General features: G+C 31.2%; 1 protein-coding gene across 1 annotated transcript in view; it reads right to left on the minus strand.

The window, feature by feature from the left end:
* Nucleotides 1–22,856, minus strand: part of LOC123667532 — a 139,486-nt gene that overhangs the window by 38,521 nt on the left and 78,109 nt on the right. The window contains exons 5-14 of the mRNA XM_045601417.1: nucleotides 22,287–22,430; nucleotides 20,578–21,542; nucleotides 18,158–18,263; nucleotides 17,129–17,249; nucleotides 13,876–14,854; nucleotides 13,374–13,573; nucleotides 12,976–13,104; nucleotides 11,526–12,772; nucleotides 10,914–11,196; nucleotides 3,639–3,669 (exon numbers count right to left, since the gene is read on the minus strand). Of these exons, the coding sequence (XP_045457373.1) occupies nucleotides 3,639–3,669; nucleotides 10,914–11,196; nucleotides 11,526–12,772; nucleotides 12,976–13,104; nucleotides 13,374–13,573; nucleotides 13,876–14,854; nucleotides 17,129–17,249; nucleotides 18,158–18,263; nucleotides 20,578–21,542; nucleotides 22,287–22,430 (4,205 nt within the window). The remainder of the gene's footprint in view (nucleotides 1–3,638; nucleotides 3,670–10,913; nucleotides 11,197–11,525; nucleotides 12,773–12,975; nucleotides 13,105–13,373; nucleotides 13,574–13,875; nucleotides 14,855–17,128; nucleotides 17,250–18,157; nucleotides 18,264–20,577; nucleotides 21,543–22,286; nucleotides 22,431–22,856) is intronic.

Here is a 22,856-nt window from a genome sequence, read left to right on the forward strand (position 1 = left end):
TAATAACGTTGTCTTTAACTACTTCTGATGAAAATTAGCAGTTCCGCCTGATGGTACCAAAATAAACAAAAACTCAATTTTTTTTTTATTTTGGTATCACATTTAGTTTTTTTCAGCAAAATATTAGAAATTAATAATACAGTTTTTTTTTCTTTACAATTTCCAAAAAAAAAAAATAAAAAAAAAATATTATACAAAATAACATGTTTATCAATCCACAAAAGACCAGGCATTGGAATCTAGTTTGGAGGCAAAATTTATATTTAACATCCTTTCAACTATAATTGTTCAGTCTACTGATATAAAACAATAGTTTATTAAACATTATATATATTTATAATTTATTTATTACTATATGATATGCGATATAAAAGTTTGGTTGTCCGGCTTTACGCTTTAATCGTTCCATGGCGAGATTTTATGAAAAAAAAAACCGTTACAGGTTAGTTTATTGTTATTGGAGCCTAAATATTTGCTTGAACGGATGTCTTTGATATTTAAATGGTCACATTTATAGAGTTTGAATTGATTTATCTTTACTAATATTATTATAAACGTGAAGATTTTAATTGTTTAAACATGTGATTTTGAAATAGCTGTACGATTAAAATTTTCTTTTTACTTAAACTTCGGTAGTTTTATTTACTACACTAGATGTGGTGTGTCTCACTTACGCTTCCCAAACATGGCCTTTGTCAACAAAACAGACTTATAAGGTCAAAGTGTGTCAAAATAGCATGGAAGGAGTCTCCTGGGGCTTAAGCTAAGCGATAGAGTAAAAAAAGAAGACGTCAAAAAAATTACCAAGGTAAAAGACAGCAAAAACTATTATGATCCAAAAATGGATGGGCTGGGCATGGACAAAGATCACCAGGGAACAAATGATCCAGGATTGTCACTAATTGGTATATTAACAAAAAAAGACGGAAAGGAAGGCCATTCAAAAGATGGAGTGATGACATAGTTGCTACGGTGGGAAGTACCTGGAGCAGACTCGCAAGAGACAGAGCGAAATGGAAGGAAATGGAGGAGGCTTTCACCGCCAGAGCGGTCCTTAGAACAAAACGCGTTAACGTATACTAACAAACTAGAACAAGTATAATACTAACACAAATATTATTTAGAATTAATGTAAACTGTGTGTAAGGAATAAATAAAGCTTTATTATTATTATAGTTGTGGTACGAGGTTTTATACGCGTAATTCCCATTCTCGTTTGAATTTCTTAATATTATTTTCCTTACTATTTATTTGTTGTAATCACAACAAAATAAGGTTATAATAGTATTAATATTTTATCTGTGGCTTTAAATGCTGTGCTCTATTATCTATGCTATAAAATTTTCTCTATTCGAAATTCATAATAGGCGTTTCATCATATTATTGTACACCATAAATACACTAAAACATAGTAAGACACAATAAATAACATACACAAAGTGGATTTTATTGCTAAAATGGCGATTTTTTGAAACAATCTCTTACACTAAGTTTTTAGATATCTACAAACCAAATTTAATTACAAATGTTTCAGTACTACGTCTTCGACTCACGTCTTCAAACATTTGCGTAGTCTTATTTTACTAAACTTATATAAATTAGTACGATACGATTTATAAAAACTTATTGTCAACTATGAAAAACTACAGCTACTGTTCAGTGTCCACTAAATTTACGTATCAAAATTGTATATAGGTTATAAAACATCAAGTTACGATCCACGAAAACATTAACGTCAATCGATATGGCACAACAAACGCCGACGATATAAATATTTCATACTATTTCTATGGTCCTCAAAATTTTATTAGGGTTGTAATCTCGAACGCACCGAACAATGCCCTTCGTGTCTTCTTCATTCTACGTGACATTGGCGATATTATCTGCACTCTTTTGGCGCATATAAACTAAAAAAAATTGTTTTTTTTATAACTATATATTCTTCTTATTTTCATACAATTTATTAGCACATTTAGTATTATTCTTAATAACTGAGGAAGGCCACAGCAGAAAATAACCTGCTCAAAATCTGGAGCGGAGTGGAGGAGCAACCCGACTGGGGAAGAACCTCGACCTTACAGAAGATCACAGCAAAATAATACTGCTTTCAAGTAGTGTTGTGGTCCTGCAGTGAGTAAGGTGGGGGGGGGGGGGGGGTTGGTAGCAACGCGCTTGCTATGCTTCCTGCTTCTGGTGTTTCAGGCGTCTGTATATAAGCTACAGTAATTTCTTACTGTCAGGCTTGTTTGCCAACCTGGTTGTATAATTATATTTTATATTAAAATTTTCACGAGTATTTAAATATAATTTACCGCCAATTTATACCATAACAATTACAACCATTACTATTTAATTGATTATAAGTACGTACATTAATTATTTAATAATAACAATTATAAATGGTATGGTTTCTGAAATTCAGATCTCGTTTCCTTTTATATAACTACTTAAGAGCCATTTCACAATTTTACGCTCTGCAAGTTTAGGTAAATTTGGTCGCATCGCGCGAGTCGTACGAGCCGCGCGATCTTTGTGCTAGTGCGTATAGTGTGACAACCAAAAGACCATCGTGATCATTTTCTGATGTATAATAAAAATTATAACTATGGTATAAAATGTTTTTTACATAATTAATTTGTTAAAAATTTCAAGTATGTTATATAACAACAGTCAATAAATTTAAAATAAAATTAAAAAAATCAATTTTATGAAACAATTTTTTTAAATTGATTTAGTTTTTTCAGTTTACGAATGAATCTAATATTTACGATATGAATAAAAAAGCATTTAATGACATCGACACCGACAAACATATTTATTACCAAATAACAAGACAAACAGATTGAAATGCCTATTTGTATTGATAGTGTGAGAAAAGAAAATTAAATTATACATTTGTTTACAGAAATTATCATTATATTATTTTACAGTCATTTTCGTAATATGTTTATTTTATTTATATTTTATTATGAAAGTATCAAATGCGTTTTATCCGCTATAACAACAGGCGTGGACCTTACCTCTAAGAGCGCTAGCGCTCGACTGATTTACCGGGCTTGATGCGTGGCAATATATACTATCTTTTTATTATTTAATATAAAATGTATTAAAAATAATTACATCTTTTAATTATTTTTTTTGTATTCCTTAATGATGTAAGTTTACTTTGATGAAGATAGTTCGTTAAAATTTCTTAGTTTTCTAAGAGAAATATCGCTTTTAAAATTGTACTTATTTGGAAAATATTCGTAACTTTAAATTTTTTTTATCATTTAATAGAGATACAAATGGAATAAAAATCTATGATAGTGGACAACAAAATTATATTCCACATATTATGATATTTTTTTAAAATGGTTTCAACGTAGAGGTTATTGAAAAGTAGGACTTCAAAGTATACATTGCGACCATTTACCCAGGGAGGAGGCTGATGAAAAGGTTAATAATTTTATACACATAATATAAATCAAAATTCTGATCTGACTATGGACTACAACAAAGGTTGCTCTATTATATTTCAAGAATATAAATTACATTATTGCATCCAACACTGAGATTAACGACGTCAAAATATTACAATTTCGCGGATTGTTACCGATTTTTGTAAAATGGCTCTTAATTTAAAAAAAAATACTCACCTCTTCAATTGATGACGACATAAACCCAGAACTGTAACAACAAAAATATAATTAAATTTATATTATACGATAAAAATTAAAAAAGAAAAAATTATCCATTAATACGTATTATACAACGTGAAGATTAAAATGGTAATTTTGTGTTGTTTGTTGTGTAAATTCACTGACGTAAGTTGTGACAAAATTATGACGCTTTTGTTTGTTTCACGTACACTAAATAAGCGACAGTTTTTGAATTTACAGGATGTAAAAATTCTGAATAGAAAAATTTAACATATAAATTTGAGTTTCACGATGATAAACGAAATACACCTAATGTCGTTAAAAGTTTATTTTCTATCTGTTAGATACAGTTATCCATCAGATAGCTTTATAAGCAACTAGTGCCCTATTTCCCTATTTAATCAGACTTACCAACACAAAAGCGTTCCATTTTTCTTATTCTTCTCCATTGTTTTAATATTCTTTTATAATATATAAATTAATTACAACTAAAATCACACTCGATAGATAAACATCTGTTTAATTTAAATAAGAACCTATAATGTTGATTCTGCTTGAAATTATAGCTAACAGTTACCAAAAAAAAACAAGATTTTTCTAAAAATAGACACTAAAATTATGATTAAGTAAACATTTTTGTACGCACTCATCGCAGGCGTGATAGATATTAATTGAAATCAACGCTAAAAACGAATCGATTGTTTGACCTCAGTAAAAGATAAATTATATACCAATTTTAATATCTATTTTTTGATCCATTTCGAGATACAATGCTATATACAGACAAATACTTTATAAATATATGTAGTTAGTTATATAGCAAACCGACGAACGTACGTAATTTTTTCATAATCAAATTTCTTTAATAAATTCCTGAGTGCTCGTTATTGAGCATAAAGAAATAATTATTTGGTCGCAAACAAAAAAAACCGACTTCAATTACATCGACAAGTAATACAACGTAAGTACACGAAAAAAATTAACAAACGCACTAGTCGTCACTAAGATTTTCGAGGATTCTCCGGGATCCCATCATCAGGTCGTGGTTTCTTTATCATGGTACCACACTTGGAATATCTCCTTTCCAACAAAAAAAAAAAGAATTATCAAAATTAGTTCATAAACAACGAAGTCATCCCCGAACACACACACACACACACACACACACACACACACACACACACACACACACACACATATATATATATATATATATATATATATATATATATACGGACGTTACTCAATTCGACCGTATATATATATATATACGGTCGAATTGAGTAACGTCCTCCTTTTTTGAAATCGGTTAAAAAAAATTCTAATTCGGTACAGTCGTTCGGATTCTTATTAATTGTTTCTTCTAATTGTTAATTCTCGTTAATCTGTAGCTTGACGTATAACACACAGTACTCTTGAATGTGTAAGTTATGTTATAAAAGACCATTCAAAATCTGTGTTCATCGGTTACGATCAACTGAATGTTTCATCTTTATATACCCAATTTATAGGATAAAACTTTCTATTCCCGCTAAGTCAAACGTTTACGTGATAACTCAAACATTATTTACGAAACTCAGTCAATAGAAACCAGAGAACGTTTCGCACGTGTGCCGTTGACAAATAAACAGACACCGTCTCGAGATAAAACTAATGTGCACATCGTTAAACTGTGGAAGTTATTGCGCTTCGTACGGAATGATTTTTAAAGTATGAATATAGTTAGAAATCCACAAATTTTATTAGTGAGTACTAAATACGCACACAATCACGCTAACATGCATCCACACACACACGCACACACGTACAGACGCACTTACACTCATACACGCACTAACTCACACACGCACTCATAAACATAACAAGCACACGCACGTAAGAAGAACGCATGCAGTTTCACATGCACATGCATGCATACATATGTTTGAGCAACACTATAATCGCCTCTATTTGATGGCAATATTTTCAACTAACGTGATAGCTTATTAATACCACAAAACCACAATAATAATACAGTCAAATGACTCGAATTAAAGTTATTAAACGGTTTTTAGCACAATTTGTATGAAGCTTAGATTTAGGTACGAAACGTTCGCTTGGTAAGCTACAGATAGACATAGTATTGAAACTGGCCGTTATATCACTCTGTATATTACGTGTAGGATAATTTAAGGCCGTCCTGATTGTGTCTCACAATTGTGTCATGTCGTCTTGATGATTACTAATTGTTATGACAAAACATAAACAGACAAACGAAAATCTATTCTATTCACCATGCTATAAAGCCTTTTTTTCTATTACTAGGAATAATGTTTTTACTTTAAATATATAGGACAAGAGTCAAATTTGATTTAAGTATTTCTTGGTTCCAGTTTTGATTAATATTTTTTTTGGTAACGTTTAACAATAACATCTAAAAAAAAAGACAAAAATAAAACTTAAAAAAAACTTCAATTAAAGTCCATTATACAAATTAAAACTACGCGTTTTAATTATCGAGTTCACACAAAAAACGGGTTTTATTCCGACAATATCATCATTGTTCCATTAACGTTGCAAATTAAATATATGAAAAAAACAATACACTTTGAATTATAATAAAGATTGGTATATAACTTAAGAGCATTATTACAGGTTCTTGTTAACATTAATATTGATAATATCGATAAAAACGAATCGATAATGGCTCATAGTATAAAACTCGAGAACGGCTAGATCAATTCTTGCTAGACTTGTGTTTAAGTTTTCTAACACTCCAAAAAGGTTTTTATGGAAAGAAAAATTAAAAAAAAATTACAGAATATTGGAAAAATTCCAAATAAAAGTAACGAAAATTTCAGCTTTATGCGTTTGACAGTTTGAATTACAGGACGACGTCTGTAAGGTCATCCAGTTTTAAATATAATCATGTAGGAAAACATGTTATACCAATAAAGGCACGTCACACGATTACAAGGTACGCCATATAAAAAATATGCAATATAAAAAAAATAAGCATGTTATATTGTATACCTTTCCTTACAACCTACAAACATTTAAGGTATAGTTAGTCCAATATTTTCTAATAATCTTAATATGAGATGAAAGTTTATACAATACTTAATTCTGCCAGCAGCCAGCGGATTCTTTTACATAGAATAAATTGACAACATGGATGTGTTACACGTTATTACTTAAACAAATTATTCTTTTATAGATATTCTATATATATTTTTTGGTTTAAGGTTTTGTCTACATCCTGATAGAGTTTTTCACGCATATAACTCACGGATACGTTTTATCAGAAGGAGGTTTTACCCGCAGTGGAGCAGCCCTTCTCCCACATGGAGAAATAGGCCTATGCCCAGCAGTGGGATGTTACAGACTGAATCGTAACAAACTACAATTTTGGGTTAACATACAAATAAATTGAAGTTACATGGTGTAGAAGAATAAACTAGCATACAATTTTGCCTGTTATATGTCAAATAGTTTTATCATCAACATGTGAAAGACTCTAGAACAGAGTGCCTAGTGCGAGTTTTATTCACAGAAACATGACAGAAACGCGTTTATACGTGAAGATTATTTTGTATGGGAATTTAAACAGTGCAGCCTAGACGATAAAGAATAGAATACGATGCAATCGATACAGAGTCATCTAGCGGTAAACGCGAGAACTCGGTTGAAATCCCAAATTTCCCATATAAAATGAAGTTAAAGTTTACGCCCGTTATTGCGAGACGGATTAAACAAAACTCGCACTAGGCACTCAGATTTAATAGGATCCCAGTCTTTACAGAGCGATTATCATTTGACCTCCATTAATTCTTAGTCTGACAAAGCAATGGAATTCTTCCTACTGCGATTAATCTATTAAAACTGCTCCGAGCTTCACACGTGCGGTCAAGGTTGAATTCAAAGCCAGACTTTTACATTATTACTAACGTTATATAATAAAACAAAAAAAAAAAAAAAATTGGTTCTTATTTCGATGTCGTGGCAAAAATATTTTTAGTTACCTGTTCCTACTATCCTATTAATATTATAAATATCTACGAAATTTTGTGAGGATGTACATGTGTATGTGATGTATGTATGTTTGTTACTCTTTCACGCAAAAACTACTGGACCGATTTTAATGAAACTTGGTACGTAGATAGTTGGAGATCAAAAAAACACAGGCTACTTTTTATCTCGATATTTCCGTATTATGGGCTGAATAAAGATTATTATACTCTTATATTACTAGCTGATTCGACAGACGTTGTCCTGTAATGTGAACTGTCAAACGTAAAAAGTTTCAAAACAAAAAAAAAACCTACACAATTATCTTGTTTTATTTCTCAAGAACCTTTTCCAATGTATTCGAAAAACTTAAAAAAAAATTGATAATCAAATCAATCCAGCAGTTGTCGAGTTTAGTGCTTAGAAACACACATCTTATTCATCATCATTTTATTGATATACAATTTTATTGTTAGAATAGCTGACTCGGCAAACGTTGTTTTGCCGCTAGACGCTATTTAAAAATAGGGGTTGGTGGTAGAAGAGTGAAAATTTAGGGTTGTATGTATTTTTCAACACCAAATCAAACAAAAAAAAAAAAACTAAAAATTAAAAAGAAATAAATTAGGGGTGGACTACCCTTAACATTTAGGAGGATGAAAAATAGATGTTCGATTCTCAGACCTACCCAATATGCACACAAAATTTCATGAGAATCGGTCAAGCCGTTTCGAAAGAGTTTAACTACAAACACCGCGACACGAGAATTTTATATATTAGATGTAAACTATCAAATATTCCATCCTAATATATCCAGTTATTTCCGCTCAATGAATGCATACATAAACAAATAATGATTCAACACGATTATTTGCTCAATTGTTTTTAGTTGTTCCAATTTGACAAACGGGACTTTATTGAACAATGTTTCACGTACACGATTTTATCGTAGATTGCTTTCGTTTTAATAATATAAGTGTACTTTTTATTTGCATATTAATACTCTAAATATTGAAGATATATTTAACATTTTTATTAATATTTTTGAATAACAAAAACGTTATTTAATTCTCTTAAATAACAAATAGCAATCATTAATTTTTCGATTGTTTTTCGAAAAAAAATTTTTTGGTAATTTTTACTACCAAAAAAACACACACTACTCAAAAAAATATAGTTCAACAGTTACAAGTCAAACACAAAACAAATATCATTACACGAATTTTACACACTTAATTACACTAAAACTCATTTTTTTTCTACATATTTATATGCAAAATTCATCCGTGTCGCTCGGTATGTGTTCGCGATTCGACTAACGTCTGATAACTTATCAGGCAAGCCATGTATTGACTCAGGTTTTCAGTTCGCTGATTAAAGAAAAAAATATTGCGATTAAGCTGTATTATTTATTACATTTACAGGAATACAGATTAAACACGATATAGCTTTTAGATTTTTTAAAAGTAATGTTTAATGATAATTTTTCTTGTATAATTTTGACTTTCTTTTTCGTTTTGTTAACTATTGTTAGAATAGAAAAGTAAAAAGATTTTTTTTTCTTTTTCGATTTTATATTGCTTGCTTGTAAGTTTTACTGACGGTTCTTATACAAAGACTTATTCTTTTTAATATATATTGTTTTTGAATGTTTACAATAGTAATTGATAATGTTACTATTTTTTACCATTTTTAACCGACTTTAAAAAAAGGAGGAGGTTCTCAATTCGATTGTATTTTTTTTTATGTGTGTTACCTCATAGCTTTTGACTGGGTAGACCGATTTCAATGATTCTTTTAAATCGAAAAGTGGTGCGTGTCAAGTTGTCCCATTTAAATTTAATTGAGATCTGATGACTACTTTTTGAGTAATCTCTGATAACATATATTTACTTTTTTACTAACGTTATATTAATAGTCGATGTAACTGAAGTCGTTTTTTTTTTCGAACAAACGCATTTATTATGTAATAAAAATTTACTAACTATTACTTTACTAAGCAATTACTTATTATTTTTTATAGTGTATTAGTACGTTTAAAAGAGTATTTAATAATGTTTTTGTATATTTTATTTACGAAATTATTTACACAAAATAATTATTATTTAATAATTATTCGCTTACTATATTTTCTAGGTTAACTTTTCATATTTCCTTAGCAAATTTTTTGTAGAAATACACTCAAAAACTATTTCTAATATTATACAATAGCTTTGAATAATATTGAATAAAATATAAATTACAAAAAATACGTTAAAATCAAAAGAATTTTTTGTTTAAAACGTCGATAGACGTTATAAATAGAGTAGACGTTATAACGTCTATTTGTATCACTCGTAGAAGAAGAAAGAAGAAAGAAAAAATATACTTTATTGTGCATAAAAGTTAAAGTACATAGGTATATTAAAGAAATAAAAACTTACAAAATAATAATATGCACAAAGGCGGTCTTATCGCTAGGTAAGCGATTTCTTCCAGACAACCTTGGGGTAGAGGAGATTTTAAAACAAAACAGAGTATCAAACAGGTCATCAAAAAGGCAAAAAAGTACTGAGTTTTGATACCGATAATTGCGCATAAAATAACATCAAAATCAGTTCAGTAGAAAATTTAAAACGTATCAACTATAAACAAACGAAGCAACGAATACTTCTTTATCAAATTTAACTCATTTTACAAAAGCTGTCAAGTGTGATACGGAATTATAGACAAATAATTTTTTACGTATTTTTTATTATATTATTTATGAATTTATCTTTACCACTTCATCGATCAAGCGTACCGTTCGCCTGATAGTACGTCACATTATAATCTTATTTAATAAATAGTTTATACTCTAACTTGAGTTAAGGTATGTAAGGCCATGGATCTAAAACTAAATATCGGCTACTAGTTACGATATTCATCAAAAGTGAGTTAATATATTTAAAAAAAAAGATTCGTTTTAATTATGATTCCTCAGTTTTATATTTACAATGTACACATTTATCAAAAAAATAACAATAAAATTTATTTCCAAAATCGTAACAAAATATTGACACATTGATAATTTATTTATTGCAGTCATTGCGTTTACAGTAAATAATAAAAAAAAAGGAAAATACAGATTATACAATTGTGCGCAAAGACGGCCTTATCAGCAATTTGTACCAACCTTTTGTGAAAGTAAATAACTCACTAAACTTGGGTAGTACAAATTTAGGTACATAAACCTGCATATAAGAAAACTAAATAACAACAATAATAAAAAAATATAATCATTATTTTCTTTATAAAAACACTAACCTCTCATCGTAAATCGTAGAGTTGGTCATGTTGAACTCATCGAAGCTCAAGTCCTCGATGTTTCCGAACGCCTTTCCGCTTTCCATCAACGAACTGTCAAAGTCACCCGACATCTGGCTGACGTTTGACAGGTGGCTGACAGCTGACAGCTGACTTGCAGATGACATCTGACAACTGTCAGTCTTGCCCTTGTTGCGTTGGTCCCAGAGCTTCTTCGTTTCGTCTTGTACTCGACGTTTCAATTCGGAAATTTTTTCGCGTTCGTTCTCTATAACTTGACAGCCTGAAAGTTTGTTTTCTTTGTAATATTTTTTTTACATACATAAAAATTGAGGTCTCAAATATATAAAAAAAAATATTGATACACGTTTTTGCATTTCTAAGTAGCAATAATCATCAAAATTAAACAAAACTTACTAAGTGCTGAAATATTTGAGAAATGTATGAATGAGAATGAAAATATTTAAACAGAAAAATGTCTCAGTAATAGTAGTAGTGTCGTAACAATTGGCACTCAAGTGTTATAAAGCTGGCTATGGATTTTTTTTTGTGGTACAATTAGTAATGGAAATTAAATAACTCTAGACTGAATTTTATTTTAGATGAACTAACCTTTTTGTTCCAACATTTCCATTCGTTTCCGTTCGATTTCCATTAAGCTATCCAAAGTTCGTTTACCCAATGAATTGACATCGGTATCACTGGAGAGAATCGGAGCATCCATAGTAACTTTTGATATCCTATCTATATCATCTTGAGAAGGAATCTTACCAGAATCAGTCATTTTCTGAAACTCTACCCTCAAATTCGGTTCGTCCCCACAGCTTTTCCTATGTAAAACCTTTGGATCCTTACGTAAAATACCATCGAGCGCCTTATTTTGGTCTTGGTCGTCTTCCTCTTTGATAGGTTCGTTCGATACTTTGTCTGGTGATAAAGATTTTGATTTGGCGTATTTATTGTCTGTAATGATAGGTTTAACGTTTTTCACGTAACGATTTTTTATGTTTTGGTCTGTTTCGTCATTTTTTGCTTCCTTTTGAGCGTTTTCTTTACGCTTCAGAGAATCTTTTTTGATTATTTTCCCCAACGCGGCGAATGTTGGTATTTTTGATGAGGAATTACTTTTGACCGGTCCGTTTTCTTTCTTATCTTTCCTTTTCGAATTTCTCAAGCTACCAAATTTGTCTAGCGAAACATCGATTTCGATATTATCGTTATAAAATATATTTTCGTTCAGACTCTGCGACATTATATCAACTTTCTCCGGTTTTTTCTTATCTTTATTTTTTCGTTTGAGTGAATCGAAATTTCTTTCCCAGAAGCCTTTCTTTTCTTTAGAAGATGAAGATGATTTAGACGGACTACTGTCTACCTCTATAGGGTCATCTAAATCAGAGATCACTCGTCTTTCGATATCCACAATCATCGATTGAGACATTTGATCTATAGAATTGAATTTATCTTTTATTAATTTCGCATGATCTTCGAAATTAGATATTTTAGCGACATCTAAATCGTCACTATCAGAGCTTTGCGGCGAGTAACCAAATTCACCTGACTTTGGTCGTGTTTGATCAGTATAAAACGCGCTATCTGGAGATTGCGTCCTTTCAATATCATTAAGCTTCGTTACTATAGGTTTTAGTTCCTTTTCTATAATTTGTACTTTTCCAGTTAAATGTTCGACATGATTTAGCAGTTTAACATATTCAGCTTGTAGTACTTTTGTTTCTTCTAGCGCGGAAGTCAAATTATTATTAGCTTCTGACTTCAATGTGAGTATTCTTGTTTTTTGGTCGTCGATTTTTTTCGATAACAACATTATCTCGTTTTGTAAGTCTTCCCTATTTGCGAGCCTACGGATAAAATACGGAATTATCTAAACTATTTTAATCGACTACAATAAAAGTTATTACGATTGATAAGCAACTGATAATTACTACGCAAAATGTAATTTAAACTTTAGAATATTTTAATATTTATTCGTATTATCGTCAATACTTTTCTATGATGATACATTTTTATTAGACCCAAATTTTAAATTTTTAAAAATACTTACAACTCAGACTCTTCCTCCAAATGTTGGAACTCTAGATCTTCAAATATCTTTGTCTCATTGTCTAAGATATCTTGAGCATTCTGTAGTTCCTCTAATGTTGCTTTATTGTCTTTTAAGTCTTTTTCGATTCTATTAAAGAGTAAGATAAATACTTAGATAACGAAATATCAAATAACATTGAAGAAAAATATGTGCTAAATAGAAAGACGATAATATTTTGTCTTAATTTGGGTTCTTTGATGATTTGGATGGGGTGAGGATATATAATTTTATTGGTTAATTTTAAAGTACTTTAAGCTCAATCTATCTTGCCTATTAGAGCCCTTTTTCTATATACAAAAATCATCAAACAATACGTTTTCTCTACGAACCATTGACCATACTTTATTGATACTTACTTTTCAACTTTCGCTGTGGCTACTTCAACTCTATCGCGTATTTCATTCTGCCTTACTTCTTGTTTTTCTTTTAATTGCTTGATTTCTTCTTCTATAGCTTTCGCTTTTTCAACAAGATCATGTTTTTTCTTCTGTTCTATGTTGAGGATGGCTATTTCCGAGTCGTATTCGCCTTTAATGAGGGCTTTTTCCATTTCCAGCTTGAGATAAAATAAAGAATATTATTATTTAAATGGCTGATAAATCTTTCCGGGACAATCATACAAAAATATCCTTTAATAATGAAAAAAAAATCTAATTTATATTATTACATATAAATATACAGATTTGTAGTCTTAATTTGGTTAGAACGTGTCTGACAGTTTGGAGTAAGATAAAAATTAACCTCAAATTTAGCGTAAATGATTTACTTATAATTATTGGCTTACCAAACCCTGAACCAAAACTTTAAATATAGACATACAATATAACGAAAAATAAATATAAATAGTATTTTACCTACCTCTCTTAAGATATCATCTTCCTGCGACCTTATTTCAGTCATTTTACATTTAATCTCATGTATTTCGGTGACCAATTTCTTTCTTTCCTCTCTCAAATTGTCATATCTGGATTTCAATTCATCTATGCTCTCATCTAGAACCGCTGAACCTATGGAATCGGCTTCCACGTCCATCTTCTTAATATCTTCAGTAATATTTTTAATGATTTTATCACGTTTATTATCTTTTAAATCTTTTTCAAATTCCTCTAACTCAGGTATATCAGCCATCAATTCTTTTTTGACATCATCGAAGCTTTTGTTCTTAGTAAGAGTACCAAGCACTTCATTGTTTTTATCAACGTCTGTTTCATGAGTCGGTTCCTTATCGGGAATAACTTTCGAATATCTAAATTCAATATCATTGGTCAAATCTGCATCATCGATCATCGGTATTTCTTCTTCTAAACTTAATTGTTTTTCGATACCGCTAATTTTAGCTTCATCAGATATAGCAACAGTATCATTACTGTCATTTTGAACTTCATTGAAGTTAGGTTTCAATGAATCGTCAACAGGCGGCGGTGTAGGGAATATGAAATACTGTGGAGACGGCAGATTTTTATGAGCAAAGGTCGTCTTTATTCTCGTTCTAGGGCTTTGAGTATTTGGTGACTTTGGTTTAAAGCCTAAGTTGTTTTTGAAATAAACATTTTCGTAGGGACTTCCTATTGGGGATCGGGTACCATTTTGGTTCTGTAGCTTTCTTATCATAATCGGACTAGACAGATCGTTTCTGTGAACATCATCGAATACTGGGATGCCTATTTCATCCATACGACCTATATTTTCGTAATTATCTGAAATTTTGACTTCCGGTGTATGAGTTTCTAATTGTGTGGGTGATTGTGATGTTTCGTAGTTTTCGTAACTGGATAAATTCCTTTGTAGTGGTAGAGATTGGTTCGTCGATGTACTTCTATTATGACTAGTATCGAACCTGTAAACGATAACGACTTATCATTTGCTCTACATGTGGAATAAGATTTGAACGAGGGTAAATATTTGATAACGTGATAGATCACGAACGTACAAATATATTTTTAGCTATGTTAAGTTCAAAAAGTAAACCGTGTACGATATTATAAGATTTTTTTTAAAATATTTATATATTAATTGTTTTTTAGGTCTGTTTGGAGGAATTTTAGTGCGAATCATTACATTAAAAGCGAATAGAAAATAATGATTGGTAATGCTTTATAGGTAGCGGTCTATTTCTGGGTCATCACATATATTTTACACAGCAATAAAATAAAATAATGTTTATTTTCGTTAATTTACATGAAGGATTTATTTGTATCATAACATTTCTGTTTGATAGAAATGAACAAACACTTTTATCTGTTTATGAACTACTTTATGATAAAAAAGAATTTTACATACATATTATCTATTCATATACCATCTCTTCTATGGAAAACAGTTCATAGATATAGTTCGCGTCATGTAAAAAGAACGCTGAAAGAAACTGGAGGGGGTGCGTTTGGGCATGGGTATACTCGCGCACAAAAGTACTAATGTTTTATTTTTAATTAGGCTTTCACTCGCTGCTTCTGTATAATAGTTATTGGTAGGTACATTAAAAAATACTAGAAATACCAGTGTGAATAATTCAGACTAAATAAGTATAATAATTATCACAATTTTTTTAGTTATTGAAATGTCGTATTCAAAAATATTAATTATCTGAACTCTCGATATTAGTATCTTAATAGTTTTTATTTGTTTAAAATGATAAATTGATATTTTCTTTTTAGTGAAATAAATAGTAAATGGAGTTTTACAAGTGTCCGTATTCTAATGTGTTGTGAAAGTGAGTGATAAATGCGGAAAAAACGTGAATTACGATTGACAGTGGTTTGTTTACCAAATAAGACTGTTCCAAAAAATGGACAGTACGAAAAAGTTTTTTCAAGAGTTGGCAACACTGTAAATCGCCTTTGCGCATTTTGACAAGCAGCGTTCTTTTTACATGACGCGAATTATATGTTATAAATAATTTTTCTCACTTTTCTATGTAAAACTATTTCGTAATTTAAAACTTTTGTGCGCGATAGTATTTTGTGTCGACATATCACGTGTCGCATGCTTGCCGGTGTGCCATTGGTTGGACACAACTGTCCTGTCCCCTACCCCATACCACCAAATAGACCGATAAATCGCTTCTGCGCAGCTTCAAGGCCAGCGTTCTTTTTACATGACGCGAACTATACCTCAGTAAAGTGATAACAATTTAATACCTAGATTTCAATAAAAATATAGCGTAGACTAGACGTCCTAAGCGGATTCACCCACTTCTTCAAATATGTCTACATTCGTGACGTGGTTTTTTGTAGCCTATGCTTCGCCTGAACATGTGTTTTTGTAGAATTATTAAAACTAAATTATTACCTTTGATTTATTACCGCTATAATTATATAGAAGTGTATCCCTATTTTACTTAATTAAACTATAACTGATGAACAAATTGTTTGATTTCATTCATTTATTTTACAAATATTTCTAATAGTTTGTAGAAGGTTCTGACTTCATCCAGAACAACGATTATTTGGGTTGCATTTCGAAAGGCGCTGCGAGCAATTGCAGCATGTGTAGTAACGGCGCGAAATTTAAAATTCCAATTTCAATAAAGTCTTAAGTTACATTTGTTACTATAATAAAGTTATTAAATTTTGTGTATTTATACAGCAGTAGCTAACTTATATTTTGGAGTTAAAGCAACATAATTTTAGTTATTGAAATTAGTTCTGAAAACATTTTAAAATTAAAATTTTTAAATTTCGCCCCTTTACTACGTATGCTACAGCTGCAGAACCTATTGTTACGGCGGACGATAATGTCGAGAGCATTCTAGAAGGTGTGAGAAAGAAAATATTCTCAAACTTTCTCGAATATCCTAGAGCCTAGCTCTCTGAATACATAAGAGCCCGGTGTCACCCGCCAGAGTTAGTTCGATTTGAACAGCGAAACAAGCTATTTCGAGACGAAAAGGAAAGAAGTTATTTAAAAAAAATTATTATTATTATATTATTTTTTATATTATTAGATTGGAAATTTTTGTTAAATACCCGTGCGAAGCCGGGGCTGGAAGCTAGTAAGTTTTAAAATTTTACGGTCACTATGGTCACTACGAACACGGTGGTAAGAACCATAGTATCAAGTGTCCTTAAAAATAATTTATTTTTCTTAAAATATTTTAAATGGCAACACTTACCTATAATAACCGTCACTAGTTTGTATGAAATTCGGGTTGTTCTGAGTGACGCTTCTCGGCAATGACCCATTGGTTATGATCTTGTTGTGAGGACGCTTCTCTGTTGGTGTTATTGGTATGCCTGGAAATATTTAGTGTATACAACATTTCAAGCTTTCACGTCACTAAGACAATTCTCGAGTTGGCAAACAGGATGTTTAACATGTTTATTTTGAGTTTTTGAAATGAAACTTTTCTAAGCACGCTTGACTTGGGGAGTAAGCTGTTGAATGCGTGACGAGAGGGTTACGAAAATTTGATCAGCCGAGGCGAACGGAAGTTGAGAGGGAGATATAAGTTAGATGGAGCTAAAGAAGTTTACTTCAGTCGTGTGGTCTAAAGCACACTCCCTTTTTTTTAATTATAAAAAAGTTAAATAAAAATAATTTATTTCGAATCTATAATGATCCATAGGTGTTAGTCATTCAATTTTAATATATTCAAATTTAATTATAAATTCAAATTTAAGTAATGTCATGTTTTCATCAACTTAAGACTTGTTTTACCGATTACTGTCTTTATCTCACATATAAATTACTGATACGTCTTTAGTGCCTATTTGACAGATACAACAGAAACATCTGACAAATAAAATAGAATTTGCTCTCTTTATCTATTGCCAAAGATTGTGTACTTCAGTAAGATTGGTTCATATTTATGTTTTAATAATCAAACACACACATTTGATTAGTAATTTGGTAGATAATCGCAAATCGATCGATGGCCTGCGAGATACTTGATAGTCTAACCTGTTTGAGAAGTAATAACGGTCACGGTGCAAATTCACTATAATTTTTATTGTGCAAGGTTTATTTTTTCGATCGATAGACTGATTCAGCTTGTATCCCAATGCTAGTTGTAGGATATATTCCCTAATATGAGTAAAGATTGCTATAAGATTTATATGTTAACAACTGAGACCGCCAGCTTAACGACCTACAAAGACAGACGTCCAAACTGGAAAAAAATCCATTTGGAATAAAAGGTTACCTGAAGAAATCTGTCTCTCATACTCCGCACACATGTTTAGTATCTCTTCAAGACGCGCTGTCTCAGCCTCCTTCTGTTCTTCTTCCTTTATCCTGTCTTGATATGCCTGAAACAAATTTATATTAATTATACTATATGTAACGAATACGCCAACTCGCATTAGAGCAGCGTGGTAGATTAAGCACTGATCTTTCTCCTACACGGGGAAAGAGGCCTAAGCCCAGCCGTGGGATATTACAGGCTGAAGCGAGCGAGCGATATGTGCAACTTTGTTGATTGTAATAGTTATTAATACGTTGAAATTTCGCAATAGTTTCCATTGAAATAAGGTTATGACATTTTTTGAATAAACGTTTGAAAGAAATAATTTTTTGACTATTTCATTCTATTTCATGATAATAACTAATGCATAATCTATTTTTTTCGTTCTTTACGAAGTTGTAAAAATTGTATGAATTTTATGATAAAGTCTAACATTCAATTTATTTATCTATTTCTAAATCAGGGCAAAATCAGAACAAGAACAACGATAAGGATGGCTATAAAACTACATTTATTAATAATATACTACAATATAATTATATACTTTCGAAAAAAAAAAAAGATACACAAATATTCTAAGTAACAAAGACTTACCAAGTTACAAAATAATTTATCAATCTTTTTGATAAGCGTGTTATAAATCTGATTCCGGATATACAGTTCGTTAATTTGATTCACTTTTAAATCTTTACCGACCACAATAACACTACTATTTTGTATCGGAGCCGAAATATTTGATTTTTTCTCACTGACAACACACGCGTCCGCCATTTTGGATATGTCACTTTTCAAACTGTCATACGATTGTAATATTTGTCTTTCTAGTTTTATAATTTTTTCATCGATACTATTTTCGTGATTTTTTGTTTCTTTTATATAATGGTTGGTTAGTATTGTGTTTATTGTTTTATATATTTTGATGTCGTTACGTAGTTTGTTGACAGTTTCGAGTTTCTCGTTTATAGAGTTCGTTACTTCGAATATTTTATCGATGCTCTCTTTTTTATTAGTTTTTGAATCGAAACTTATTTTTAAATCTTTTAACGCGAGCGTATTTTTCTTGAGACTCGTTACGAATAATTTCACTAAGCGTTTATACGAAAAACCTTTATTTTTATTTTGCTGTGCTTTTTGCATTTTAAAATTTTTATTGTACATGGTAACACTATAATTTTATTTGATTTATTTCATAACTTTACACTTCCTGGTTTGTGACCTTTAAAAAAAATATATATTTAGACAATCGCAACAAAACATGTATATATTTAAACCATATATAATATAAAAACAGTACCACTCTTTATTCACACAAATCTTTGAAACTTGATAAAAAATTTACGACAAAGAAAAATAAAATCAAATAATTTATTTAAGGCATTATTATTTCAAACATAATTATTAAACACAATTATTATAGACATGCTGTATTATTATTGGCAAATATATTTTTTTCTTATTTTATTTTTTTAAAGACACAATTATAACACGATTATTCGAGAGACACACGACACACAGAAGCGACACTTAAATTAATTTGCCGCAGTAACATTATCTCTCGCTATCTGATATTGTTTCATTACGATTGCGCATTTATCAGTTTTAATTCTTCAATAAATATCAACATTACGACAATGAAGTAATTATGTGCTGATGTTTTTACATACCTACGTTAGAATTGAAATAAGTCAACGTCATTACTAGTCAACTATTAATGTTGGACAAAGTGTCTGTACATCATAGGTTTTCACACATTTTTTAAAATACTTTTACCGTCCAGCCATAAAGTTTGAGATAAATTTAGAAATTTAACTTGTGCTGTTTCCGCAATCTTTTTATTTTTAAAGCCCGCGTCTGATGGAACTTCTAACTATTAAATATAAATAACATTTTTAAGAACATAAACTAAATATAAATAATAATTTAAGATTCTGAAACTATTTCAGCAACCTTAAATGTACCTTAGAAGATACTTTGTAATTTCCCCAATACTGCCTGCCTAGCAAAAACCTAAAGAAAACCGGGGAAGAAACCAGCGCCGCTGAATTCAGACGGAACAGGACCAGAGTGGCGAGCGTTGGGGGAGGCCTACGTCCAGCAGTGGATACCCGCAAGATACCCGCAAACACACTTACTTTTGTGTATTATTAGAGGCACCAAAAATATCTTTTAAAGTCAGTTAAAAGAATAAGTGCACATCTAAACTAATAACTTTCTTAACTGGTCTGTGCGATATATCGTTGTTATCTTTTATTTTTTGTGTTATGTTGTACTGTTTGTTTCCCAAATACAAATAAATAAAATAAAATAAAAATAAAACTTACAACTTTTTGAAACTCATTCCAACAATGTTATTTTTAGTGAAGAAAAAATATACCAACCTTAATCCTCATATTTTCAGCTTCATAACTCCTCTCGTAGTGACAATTAGCGTATACTGGCGAATACTGAGGGTTTCTATCATACGCCGGCGAAGGCAAACACACAACTTTACCTACACCACATATCCGACCATAATCACTTAAATCCACGTTCAAACTCTTTTCATTCTTGAAATCGAAATTATTCATGTTAGATTCATTCTTGCTATCTAGATTATTCTTGCTAGATTCATTCTTGCAATCTACATTACTCTTGCTAGATTCATTCTTGCAATCTACATTACTCTTGCTAGATTCATTCTTGCAATCTAGATTGTTTCTTGTTTCCTTTCTATCTATATTAATTTTTCCGTATATATTGTTATCCGGTCTGCTTTGTTGATCGTTGTTGATTTTTTTCGGTAGTTTGTTTTCGATGCGTGTGGTTTCATCGAAATTTCGAACGATATCATCTATTTTAGTTTTATTTCGTATAGCGACATTCGCGTAGGAACAATTCTTCGGATCTATGCTGTTATTTTCGTTTAGTACCATCATTTTTTGTTCTTGTTTAACTTTATTTATATAATTCGGTATGTTTCTATTACCGAGGACATCTTTCGCTGGTGTGTTAACAGTTAAAGAGTTAGCGCTGAATACTTTTGGTGATATTTCTATTTCACTGGACGTATAGAACTGACTTCTTCCAACGTTTTTCTGCTGTTTTGCGTAATATTCGAACTTTGATACTTTTGCCATTATACTGCCTATTCTCGGTCTAGATTCCTGGTCGGAATTTGAATCAGACGTATCTAGATCTTTATAAGGCTTCCTAGGTGCTACAGGCGGTTTCTTTTTAGACATTTCTTTTAACGTCATATCTAGTTCTTGGTCTAGCTGTGATAAAGTGTTTTCTTTGTAAATTCTCTGTATGTTAGTGGTTTGGTAACATTGGTTCGTTGGATCTGAATGATGGTTGACATAACCTGCAATGAGAAAATATTTATTATTAAATTTTTATAATGAAATAAATTTTTCGGATTTTATCGCTGGTTATTAAGTTTTTTTAGATATGTTTCGGATACTTTACAGCAACAATGGTCACGGGAGGAACGATATTAATAAATTTTTTGCTTTGATTTTTGTCTATATTTGCCAAACGTAATTCTGTCATAAGTTTATTGAGGTAGGAGTACAGCAGAAAAAATATTTGCTAGAGAAGTACCTTGACCTTATAGAAGATTACAGCTAAAATAATTTGTATAAAGGAAAATTTCAAAAAATGAACGTATTCACAGAAATATATACGGCAGTACGAATTTCACCAGATTAGCTAGTTATTAATAATTTAAAAACCTATATAAGATTTTCTCATACATTTTAAGATCAATTTGTATTTTTCTATGGGACTTATCGCGATTTTTGTTTTGGAACTCCCAGTAAGTATTCCAGGTTTTCTGTATAATGAAAAATAGTAATAGGGAAAGTTTAATAACTTTAATGTTATGATCATAAAAAAACGAGTGTGCTGTAGACCACACGACTGAAGTAAAACTTACGAAACGTAACTTTCTCTCTTTCTAACTTTACTAATTTATATCTCCCTCTCAACTCCCGTTCGTCTCGACCGATCACAATTTTCGTAACGCTCTCGTCACGCATTCACCACCTTACTCCCTAAGTCAAGCGAGCGTAAAGAAGTTTTACCTCAAAAAAATTAATTAACTCACCAGTTGGTACACACTGTTCGTTCGGTGTGAACTGTATAGGAGCCATCGATACATGGCCGGAGGGTAGAACGGACTTCATTAGCTTAGCTTCTTCAGGGTGATTGAAACGGAGGTAGTTGGAGCGGCCGATCGTTAACATGCTACCTGGAAGTATATTTTACAGTTTTAATGTATTTTTTTGTGCTCTGTGGCTACGGCACTAAAGAATTTAGCCACCCCCTCTCTTCCCGTGGGTGTCGTAAGAGGCGACTAAGGGATAACAAGGTTCCACAACCATCTTGGAACTTAAGAAGCCGACCGATGGCGGAATAACCATCCAACTGCTGGCTTTGAAATACACAGGCCGAAGACGGGCAGCAGCGTCTTTGTGCGACAAAGCCAGTACTGCGGTCACCAACCCGCCTGCCCAGCGTGGTGACTATGGGCAAAACACATGAGTTCACGTTATTTTTGACGTAAGCTTGTGGAGGCCTATGTCCAGCAGTGGACTGTATAGGCTGTAATGATGAATGTATTTTTAGAAGATTTAAGAATATTTCTAAAAGTGATATATTCTAAGCCGAGTTTACG

The sequence above is a fragment of the Melitaea cinxia genome, chromosome 28, assembly GCF_905220565.1.
Source record: "Melitaea cinxia chromosome 28, ilMelCinx1.1, whole genome shotgun sequence".
NCBI lineage: Eukaryota > Metazoa > Arthropoda > Insecta > Lepidoptera > Nymphalidae > Melitaea > Melitaea cinxia.